Consider the following 11548-nt stretch of genomic DNA (forward strand, 5'->3'; position numbering starts at 1 on the left):
GTAAGATATATCACCAAATATCTCCAATAATCAAACCATATTAATTATTTGAAGATAAAGAAAATAACATAAAATAGAAAAACCTAAAATAGAAAAAGAATTAGCTCAAAATCTAAGGAAATAAAAATAAAATGGGAAATGAAATAACTCATTAATACAAGAAAATAAATTATTCTTCATAATTTCTCACAAAAATAAATTATTTCTTAGTATAACTCTTAGCACTACTCTTAAGTTGAACATTGTTGAAAAGCACGTTCAACTTGAATTTGAAAACATCAAACGATGGGTGAGGAAGATCCTGTGAAGTAGAACTTGAAGTCTTCATCATGTACTGCGGTTGTCTTTGGCTGCAGTTACTATAGTGTTTGTAGATAGGCGGAAGGTTCCTACAGATAATACTGAAGGGGTTTTGAAGGTAAGTAGACAGTAGTTGTTACAGTTTCTGCAGTGTCTATAGGTAGAAGAAAAACTCCTACTAGTACTGATGCAAAGAATTTGCAGGGAAGTAGACAAATTTGATTGTCTTTTACTGCAGTTCCTGCAGCGTCTGAAAGCTCTTACATGTAATGATGCAGAGGAGTTTGCACGGAAATAGACAATTGTGATTGTCTTTTAACTGCAGTTTCTGTAGTGCCTATATGAAGACTCAAAATTCAGGTTTGGCTGAATTTTGAGTTTTGTCTGTCATGTGTTTCAAGACAGAAACCTTTAGAAAATCGATAAAGGGAAAACAACAACATTTAGGGTGAAAAATGATGATAGCTAGTGAAACCGAAGGCTATAGATTTTCTGGAGGTCGACAAAATCGAAGCTTCCGATTCAGGAAGGGTCGGCGAGCGGGCAAAGCTTGCAAAGAGAGAAGAAAAAAAAATCGTTGTTTCAAATGCCAAAATGAGTGCCCCTCCCTTCCCGTACAAAGGATGCCAGGAAGGGAGTATGACAATTCTCAAAGGAAGACCGGTAGCTAGATGACGAAATTAGACTCTCATACCATGTTGAAAATTCATAATAATGCAGAATTCAGAATTATTTCACTAATATGAACGAGGGTATAAATAACCCTTATAAGAATCCTATAATATAAAAAATAATAAAAATAAATAACATGAAAATGTAAGATATATCACCAAATATCTCCTATAATCAAATCATATTAATTATTTGAAGATAAATGAAATAATATAAAATAGAAAAAGCTAAAATAGAAAAGGAATTAGCTCATAATCTAAGGAAATAAATATAAAATAAGAAATGAAATAACTTATTAATACAAAAAAAAAAAATTATTCTTCATAGTTTCTCAAAAAAATAAATTATTTCCTAGTATAACTCTTAACAGAAAGTGTCATGTTATGTCTAATTTAACTACAAAATCACTTTCAAGTATTTTTTTCCAAGAAAAATAATAAAAATAAAGAAAATATTTGATCAATTAATTATATTGTGAGGAAGGTAAAGTCGAAATCTATATATAGTCAAACTAATTATTGGTGTAATCAATTTATTTTAGCAAATAAAATTTGGGGGCATTTTACCTCCTAAATCATGTCTTCAGATATCTAACACCAAAAATTTATTTTTTATATTTATACCATCAAAATCTGTCATTTCACATAAAAAAACATCACCATGTTAATTTTTTTTTTTTTTAATTTCATGCATTAATTTCATGCATCAGATAAAGTAGTGGTGTATATGTAAGAAATAAAATGTAGGTGTTAGATATATAAATAAATAGGAATGAAGTGGCATGTGTGTTAATCTTTATCAAAATAGGGATAATTACAAACAAATGAAAATTTGATTTGTAAATTACAAGCTACGGTGGTTGGTATGTAAGTGCCCCTCTGCATGTTCGCAAAACCAGCGCCTTCGGGAACGAACTGAACCTTCCCGATACAGTCGCCATTAGAGCTGAGCTTGCTAAGAAGGCAACGACGGGATCGCGGCTTGCAGAAACCACCCAAGCTCCATCTTTCTCAGCCTTCCGTTCCTCTCCTATCAGTAAGCCTGTTCGCGCCATTCTTCCTCTTCGCTCGTTCCGGATCTGCTATATCCGCCGATTCACACGATTCAGTAAATCCCGAATTTGTCTCGAATCTGCCTCATTTTGAAATTTACAGGAGCTCAGGACTCGCGAAGGTGGTTTTTTCCGTTTAGCAGGATAAATCCTGCTTAAAACCGGCTACCAAACAGCCCCTTGGGAGTTCGTGAGACGCGCGGATCGTTAATTCCTTCCTATCCCCGGATTTTTATTAAACCCGGGATTCAAGGTAAAGCGCGAGAATCGTTATTGTCTGGTTGTTGTTTAAGTTTTGCTACTCATTGTTCTAGTCGAATTCCTCATCTCCCATCGCTTTTTTATCTTACAAGGGAACGATCGGACCTTAGATCGGGATCATTCTATCTCAATTGAATGCTCATTATAATATTCGTTATTGTTAGATTTATCACCGTGTTAACCGGTTTGCAGTTCTTCTTCATATAGTTGTTTTTTGCTTTCATTTTTTTTTAAAGATTAAGAGCATGATTAGTTTATCTTTTGAAATTACACTGCAAAAATGATTATGATTGATGTCCATGTTGGAAACATTTGTGTCCAGTTTAAAAAAAAAAAAAAAATCGTTTCTCCTTGAATGAAACAATTCAGATAATGTGAGGTTATTAATATTAATTTAGTAACAAATCAAGCGCGTCAATGCTGATTCTGACTTGATTACAGGCAGCTGCAGTTGATGGCTCGGGTTTTTAACATATCTATAAATCCTTCTCGTCTTTCCATTGATCACCGTGCCTTGAAAATCCCTCAATCGTTCTTCAAGAAATTTCCAGAAAGTTTCTTCAGACTCTCTTTTGGAGCAAGAAGATCTTACATACCTCTCACAATAATGGCAACCTCACTACAATCTAAGTTCTCCAAGTCTGCAAACTACATCCCTGACACTCAACCTGCTAAAGGTAATTTGTAGAAACGGTTTATTGCCTACTCGTTTAGTAAGTTAAAAATAAAAGTAAATGCATTTTTTTTTTACTTCTTATTTTTTGGTTACTATGCCCTTGTTTTTGGTAGAGGTGCTAGAGATCTGGCGCAGTGCTGATGCAGTTTGCTTTGATGTTGATAGTACTGTCTGCTTGCATGAGGGAATCGATGAACTTGCTGATTTTTGTGGTGCTGGGAAAGCTGTTTCTGAGTGGACTACCAAGTTAAACCCTTCTTCATTGTCTTTTGCTACAGAGATTTGATTTCAGAAGTTTTGATTGCTGTATTATGGTCTTCTTTAGGGCAATGAGTGGGTCTGTTCCATTTGAGGAGGCCCTTGCAGCCAGACTATCTTTATTCAGCCCTTCTCTTTCACAACTCCAGTGTTTTCTCGATGAGAGGCCTCCACGGTATTTTTTCTTTTCTCTTGCTTTCACATTACAATTTAATTGATTGTTCTATTTTTAAGACTGGTGCACATTTTAATAAATGTAAAGAAGAATTTTTGTCATATTTCCTTTTATGATATTCCTGGTTAACGGGATTTTAACAAGTATCATATATTTTATGCTTTTTCTCCCATTGCAGCATATTAATTGGGATAAACTTGTTATAATTTAGTTTGGCTATCAAATTTTTAGTTGCATGATAATACCGTTTCTTTTAATTCATATATTTTAGCACTTTGCATGCATGAGCCAATTGCTGTTTCTATGGAAAATAGGCATATTGGTGCCACTGTTACATTCAAGGTTTTAACATATGTTTTTACTCGTGTTTCTACATGTCTGAGATATGCTAATAGTCACTCCTTAATCTGCAGGTTATCGCCCGGCATTGCAGAATTGATCAACAAGCTGAAAACTTCTAATATTGATGTTTATTTGATATCTGGAGGATTTCGTCAAATGATCAAAGTACATTACTCAGCTCTTATATCGTTAGTTCTATGTTATCGAACTTAATGCTACTTGTAACATGAACATGAAGACATTGTCATAGAGGGTACATAGACTCGTGTTATTGACTAGAATTTTAAGATATGATTCACTAATTAACATTATTTTATTTATTTATTATCACAGAGGGTAAATAGACTCGTGTTATTGACTAGAATTCTAAGATATGATTAACTATTGAACATTTATTTATTTTCTTTTTCTTTTGTGAAGCCTGTTGCGGTGCAGCTTGAAATTCCACTAGAAAACATCTTTGCCAATCAGTTACTTTTTGGGAGTTCCGGCGAGTTCCTTGGTTTTGACCCAACCGAGTTTACGTCTAGGAGTGGTGGAAAGGCTGTTGCTGTGCAGCATATAAGAAAGGTCTTGGAGCATGATTCTAATCGATCTACATTTATTTTTATTAGATGTTAATTATTCATAATGTACAGCTTGACTGTGTTGGCTATCGCAGGTCCATGGATACAAGTCTCTAATAATGATTGGTGATGGAGCAACTGATCTTGAGGTAATGAAAATCCTTTTCATGATTGGTCTCCTGGTTCATTGTTTACTTTCAAGGATTCTAATGTTGTATTTTTGGCTTACAATGATAAAATGCATGAAATTTACTTGGTGATGTTAGAAATTAATTTATTTGATTGTTCGCATAATCTATTTTCCTATCATTGAGACCAAAGTGAATGAGGACATGATGATGTAGAGTTTATTTTTGTTAGTTTTTGTCAGAAATTAAAGCCAACATCTTGGACTGACATTTTTGAGCGTGAGCTGTGACTTGGGTGACAGTTCATTCGTTATCTCCAATATCGGAGGACAATAGAAATTTCTGCACTGTCCTTTTTTTATTGTGTTGCTATGGTGACCAACTTGACCCCACATATCTTTTCTAGGCTCATATGGAAATGATTATAAAAATGATGAAATAATTGAATAAAAACTTGTTTTTCTCCAGCTGTTTGGTTGAAAAGAAATAAAGTGAAAAAATGTTTTCCCTTTTATGTTTTGTTGAGTAGAACTTGCTTTTTGATTCCATGAGGAGGAATGTGGTGATTACCCAATAAAAGTCCCTTTTTGTTTTTCAATGGGGTTAGATAGGGAATTGTAAATGAAGATGTGATTCATTCACATTTTCTGAAATTAAAATGCTTTTACATTTCTCATCTTTTTTTATGAGATTTATTTGTTATATTGTTGTTTTGTTCTTGTCATCTAGTTCATCTGGTTATTTTAATTCAGTGAATATGTGTGTGTGTGTGTGTGTGTGTGTGTGTCTCTGTATGTATGTGTGTGTATGTATGTATGTATTGAAGTTACATTTTTAACCAATTTTACTAACAACAACAAGCCATCTAACGAAGCCTTTGATGTAGTTAAAAATATGGAATCAGCTTTTAGTAGTAACATTTATTGTGGAAATTGTTGCATGTCATATAAATTTCGTACAGCTGTCTACCAATGTTGCACCATGCACACAATCAACAGAGAAATGGCATTAGCTTGCACTGAAGGAAATCACGACTAGAGAAGACTTTGAAACTCATGTTTGTAGCATTGTTTTATAAATGGTTTGCTTTTTAGCCTCCTCAACTAATGGACCTCTTGGGATTAAGGTATGGAGAAAAATTCCAAAATAATCCCTTAACTTTTTGTAGGGGGTCATTTTAGTCCCAAAGTTTCTAAAAGTGTCAATTTAGTATCTAGACTCTTTTAATTTGGGTTAAAATTGTCCCCACAGAGGACTATTTGAGCACCAATTTAAAAAGTTTGAGAACTAATTTAGTACTTTTATAGACTTTGGACTAAATTGGCCCCATGAAAAAGACAAGGGATTATTTTTTGCACTTTGTTTTGAAAGTACATGTATCCACTTCACTTGAAGACACTTTTACTATTGAAATGAGTTCTAAGTGGAGTCCTCTTTTGATATCAGAGTTAACCCAAACCACAATAAAACTATAAATATTATTCCTGAAATTCAAAAGGTTACAACAGGACTCTTCAAAACAGTAAATAAATGACAAAGGTGCTAGGTGGTGGTTGGATTGTAGATGGAGGAGTTGGTTTGATGTTATGGTACAGTGGAGGGCTGGAACAGTTGGTTTTAAGGGTGTCAATTCGGATTAATGGGTTAGGTTTGGGTTTGACCCGAAAATGACTCGACTCGAATAATAAACTTGTTGAAAACTAATGCCCGAACTTGAGCTTGATCTGCTAACCAGATCCCGACCTGAAATTTTATGCTTATTCGGGTCATGTTTAGGTTTTGGGATTCAAACCAAACCCGACCTGAATAATAAAGTTGTCGAATTGTCCGATCTGAACTCAACTCAAAAAATATTTGAGTCAACTTTAACCCGAATTTTTTTAGTTGAGTTCGAGTCGTCAGGTCAATTTTTGACACCCCTAGCTGGTCGGCAGCCCTGGAAGGCAGAAGTCGACAGCCTTGGAAGACAGAAGTCGACAGCCCTGGAAGGCAGAATCGAGAACCGGCACCCTGGAAGGAAGAAACAATAGCTGATAGCGGCAGCAAGGCAAGGGGGAGGATGACAACGCCTGGCTGGAAGGCTGGAGGATAGGTGAGCGGATAGGTGTTGCAGCAGCAGGTTGGGTTGTTGTTTGGGTTTCCACAACAACATCGAAGGGGGTTTAGGGCTGGCGATAGGAAAATAGGGGAAGCGAATGTGTGTAGGTGGAAGAGCAATGAGTGGCAGGGGTGGAGGATGGGGAGGTCGAGGATAATTACCACCTTGGAGCTAGATACAGCCGGAGCATCATTCGTCCTCGGATACATTCCTGGAAATGGAAAAGGGACACTGATTGCTGTTCTGAAATAAATCTGAAATAAAACTCACACAACATAACCCTAATTCAACAAACACACACATAAATATGAGGAGGGAATAGGTGGGAAACTAAAAAGGAAAGGGGGTTACGGGGGCATCTCCCGCCCCATAAAGGAGCTGGCCAATCCGGTCCAGTGGAGACATTCAGCCAGCCTTCTTGCCGGCCGGTTCAAGTGGCCTACTCAAGAGCCCTGTGTCACCTTTGTTTGAAATATTAGCTAACATCTTCGACATGAATATATATAAGGTCATGATGATTGTTTCTAATGGTGCTCTGTAATATGTTTACCTAGTGATGTCTTCAAGAGAAGGCTAGATTTAACTTCAATGGTTTGGTCTGCTTAGATGCTTATGCCTTGAGTTAGTGGTAAAAGCTTAGGGGTTTATATGCTTGCAATTGGGGCGACTCTAAGAATCAAAGTGACTTTATTAGGTTTTCTTGATAAACTTCAAGAGATCTATTTTTCACATTGAAGAATTTGTGAATCATCTGCTCAAAATTAAGATTTTGTTCATGGTCATTGAACTTTATCAGTTAGTCTCCGCGCCTTGCCATGCTCTTAGTTGGGCTTAGTAACTTCTAGATCCAACTCGCGCTCAGAACCTGGGATCGCTCAAATGATTTAATCGACTTTATTTGACCTGATTACCAACCCCTTAACATTGGATGCAACGGGTTCTATTTATAAGCTTGGAAGCTTCTATGCTTTTATTGAGTCAAATGGGGGCTTGAGTCGGCTATGGTGGCTAGAGTTTTGGGACGTGTCTGTTAGGTTGTTGACATGTGTGAAAAAAACAGTGTAGACCAGCAATTAACTTGGGGTAAGTCAACTGAGGCTGCTGAACACTTGCAGGATGAAACAATAATGTCATTAAAAGATGCATGAAAATAGTTTAGGGTACCAATTTTTTCAGCTAGAGGAAGAATGACGAGTCAGTATGATCATACTCATTTTTTAAAAAAAGCTTTTTGGTCAGTATCAGGAGCTTTTTAAGTTTCCAACACGGAAGCACTGCTTGGTCATGAATGACATTGAAAGTATTGACAACTTCATTCTACAAAAGTGTAATTAATGAGGTCGATAGTAATACTTTGTCGGAGTGATGTTGGAGGAAGCTGCCAATTGCCCTTGTTCGAACCCGGAAATGATTATCCATGGCAAGCTATTGAAGCAATCATTTGTAGATACTAGCTTTGATTGGCATCTTTATCATGTTTATGCTAAGTTTTTCTGATGACGGTCAAATTTGACTGCCAAATTGTGATAGCTTATGGCATCCAATTGCTCGCATTATGATTTACTTAATCTAGGAAACCCTGAGGGTGCAAATCAGTGACTCCTCAGAGTAGAGGACGAGACTGCCTATTTTTAGAGCAAGGAAGCACCAGGTTATCTTCATTCAAGGGTTTTTAAACTTATTAGTCGGACGAGATTGTTAAGTGATGTGTGTGTGAGCAGAGAGAGTCATGCTCTTACGCCTATTAGTCAAGGTTGGGCCATAAATTTAATTAGCTGAGAAATGAAATTAATACTTTTTGTACGTGTTTTTACTTTTAAGAAGATTGCTGTGCTTGATTCAATTACATGAGCCTGCAAGATTTGGCCTTAGCTATAATAGAAGAGGAACTTCCTGAAAATTTAATTATATTTGCCTGCACTTGGAAAAATTTTATGTGATTAGGGATTATTTCTGAATTTTTTGAGATTCTTTCAGTTTTTTGATTGAACTGCAATAAACTATGATGTGCTGAGAGGCCATGTTTAAACTTGCTGTATTTAGAGTTATTTTTAATAATTGCATAAGATGCTTGGGCGGCTTTTTGAGTTGATGCATTGTGTTTAATAGTTATTGCTTCTGTTTGATATTGTGATGAAATATATAAATAAATGCCGCACAATTCTTATATATTTTATATGTTTAACACTTAGAAGTTTGATACTTTTCACTTAATAATGGCGTGTTATGCAAATAATAATTGTGTGATATGTAAATATATAATTATGAAAATATCTCCAACATACTTTTACTTGTTGGTTGGAACACAGGCTCGAATGCCCGGCGGTGCTGATTTGTTTATCTGTTATGGAGGGGTCCTGCTTCGAGAAGCTGTTGCAGCTAAAGCTGATTGGGTGGTCCTTAGTTTTGAAGACCTTTTGACTGCATTGAAATAGATTTGCATCACTCGCACTGCTGTGCTGTTCTATTGCTATGCTTTCTCCATCTTGTCAATATTTCCTTTTTATGGACAATAAAATTCGTGTAATGAATAAATATTTGCCTTCTGTTTTTGGGCTATTCGAAACAAATAAAATACGTTTAATTTGCATGCTCTCTTCAATCTTTATTCATAGTATAAGCCTAGGCCTAGGCTGAGTTCTTGAATTCTTATATTTTTTTGTTTATTCTTTTTAAATATTTGCTGTACGACATATTAAATATAGTTTTTATGGTTTTATTTTCGCTAAATATCAATGTTGAATTCTGCCCCACCCTTTAAAATAAACTTTTTGGTAGTTATGGATGATAAAAAAAGGCTATTCATAAATTTTCTTAATTAGGTATATATTATAGACTTATATTGGCTTTCACTTGTGTAGATTTTAATTTAAATTATTGCTACTTTAGATTTCAAATTAAAGTATTACTAATTTTGATTGTAATGAAGAGTATGCTATATATGTATATATTATATTTGCAATACTAAAGACTAGATGGTTTCTCCCAAATGGATCTAACTAAAAAAATGAAATTGAGATCCACAAGTAGGTTTGTAAATACATTAAACAATTTTTAAATCAATAGAATATATTGTATTCTCCTAAAGTGCAAAAATATTCACTATTATATAAATGAGTCTCAGAGTGTATAAAACTGTTAAATTAATCCATATATGTATTCTTTTAAACAAATTATTTATTAAACAATAATTTAAAATTTATTAATAGATAAGTAGTTAATTATTTGTCATACTAATTCATAATTATTTAGAATTTTATTAAATAAATCAGATTTTCATATATAATTTATTAAAATAATTAATTAACTGATAATAATTACACATTGGGTTCGTGTAATTATAAATAATTTGATAATATATTAACTAGTTATTAGTTATCAAAATATTTAACTAATAAAAATTAGCTTAAATAAAATTATATTAAAACCATAAAGCCGTCCATCACTCTCTTCTCCTTCCTCCCCCCACTCTTGAGTCTTGCCCCCGAAACCCTCGCCAAGTTCCCTACCCTTTCCACCCTCGAGCTACAGTAGCGATTTGAGAGCTACCTGGGAAGGCAACGAAGGAATCGCAGCGTACAAAGAGCACCGAAACTCACATCTTTTTCTTCATCCTGCTTCGCTCCTGCGCGAAACCATTGAGGAAGGTGAGGATTTACTGCTTTAAATTCTTTGCCGGACAGCCCCTTAACTTGTAAGACAACGAGCGGTAACACGAGCCGTAGCTCTCCATTACAGCATCGCTGTTTTCGTTGGTTGTCATTTGTCGAACCCCTGCTACTCCGCTCTAATCTTCACTTTACTGTCTTCTCCCGCGCTTTTCTTTTCCACAATCTTTTCTTGGTGGCTCGGCACCTCTCTCTAAATTCCTTATCTTTCCCGAGCTCTAGGTATTGCATTCTCCCCCAAGCCGCGAGATTTGTGGCGAAACGCCGCTGTGAACTTTCTCGCCTCGCCACGTTTGCTGCCAATCAATTCTTGCGTAGCTCGAGCTTTACGCTGTCTTCCTTTAGCTCCGGGTATCGAAGCTCTCATTCTCCCCCAAGCTCGCGAGATTACTTGCGAAGTGCCGCTGCAACCAGGTATCTGGAAAACCCTTCTTGCCTCGCTATGTTCGCTGCCATCGCTTGCGTACTCATCTGGTCTCGCCGAGCTTCGTTATCTCGCTCGCCGAAGCCCTAGGTCACTGGCATGCTTTAACTTCTATCTTGCCAAACAGTTTTGAGGGTTTAACTACCTTAGGATTTACTTAAATCACGCTAACCGTTAAAGTTGTTTTTTATGTGCCGAATCCAACTTCCATATATGCAATGTGAATGAGTCACTGGACACAGCTTTATTTGATGCTTTTCTGTAAAAAAACATCTGCTTTGTTGTGAAAGAAATGTCAATAAATTATAATATTTAGTTCTATCTATTAGTATTTCAATTTGTAGAACATTTATATTTTAATAAAGTTAGAGAACAAATATTCACTTGTAGTAAAATACTATGGCCCAGCTTCATTGTAGTTAGAAATAAGAGTTGATCAGGATATTTCTCTCTAATGGGGACAGAAATTAACTTAATTGTGGGCAACTGTGACTTAGGACATCACCTGAAAATGATGCATTATAACTTAACCCATAAGATGAAAAGTGAATTGAGATTGACTGGGTATCAGATAATAATAGCTTATTACATGAAATTGAAGGACTTTGATTGAGAAGATTTGGGGGACATATAATGAAGCTATGAGAAAGAGCGATGAAACATATTGTGAAAAATTACATCGATATTAGAGAACTAAATTTATTTTATGTTGAGGAGATAAGTTATTGAGGCAAATTTTTTCAAGACTTCTAATGTAAAAGTTAAGAGAGGAGGGAAATGATTATCATCATATGATTTTTTTACCTTGGCGATGTAGATGATTGCATATCAAATGAAACAATTTGACACGTCTTAAAAATATATATATATGATTCAAATTTTTGTTGATGTTATTGAAGATATATATATATATATATATATATATATAT

At 35.3% G+C, this 11548-nt stretch overlaps 2 protein-coding genes across 10 annotated transcripts in view; both read left to right on the top strand.

The window, feature by feature from the left end:
- The first annotated feature begins 1806 nt into the window (after positions 1-1806).
- Positions 1807-8964, top strand: LOC110024206 (phosphoserine phosphatase, chloroplastic). 2 transcript variants are annotated; one of them, XM_020724030.1, is made up of 9 exons: positions 1807-2007; positions 2127-2276; positions 2726-2961; positions 3074-3206; positions 3286-3393; positions 3807-3900; positions 4156-4305; positions 4397-4450; positions 8837-8964. In XM_020724030.1, exons 3-9 carry the CDS (start codon positions 2739-2741, stop codon positions 8960-8962), a joined length of 888 nt encoding a protein of 295 aa, XP_020579689.1. In that variant the 5' UTR covers positions 1807-2007; positions 2127-2276; positions 2726-2738; the 3' UTR covers positions 8963-8964. The 2 variants fall into 2 exon arrangements, with proteins under 2 accessions (XP_020579689.1, XP_020579690.1); XM_020724031.1 differs by lacking the exons at positions 1807-2007; positions 2127-2276 and adding an exon at positions 2305-2468.
- A 1012-nt stretch (positions 8965-9976) lies between these two features.
- LOC110024218 (yrdC domain-containing protein, mitochondrial) overlaps positions 9977-11548 on the top strand; it is a 24229-nt gene continuing 22657 nt past the window's right edge. For 6 of the 8 annotated variants that reach the window (XR_002293978.1, XM_020724048.1, XM_020724046.1 and 3 more), the window contains exon 1: positions 9977-10174. The gene's annotated coding sequence lies outside the window, so the exon portion shown is untranslated. Of the gene's footprint in view, positions 10175-10418; positions 10610-11548 lie in introns of those variants that run through there. The other 2 variants (XM_020724052.1, XM_020724054.1) reach the window with 2 other exon arrangements.

Source organism: Phalaenopsis equestris, unplaced genomic scaffold (assembly GCF_001263595.1).
Source record: "Phalaenopsis equestris unplaced genomic scaffold, ASM126359v1 Scaffold000251, whole genome shotgun sequence".
Classification (NCBI taxonomy): domain Eukaryota; kingdom Viridiplantae; phylum Streptophyta; class Magnoliopsida; order Asparagales; family Orchidaceae; genus Phalaenopsis; species Phalaenopsis equestris.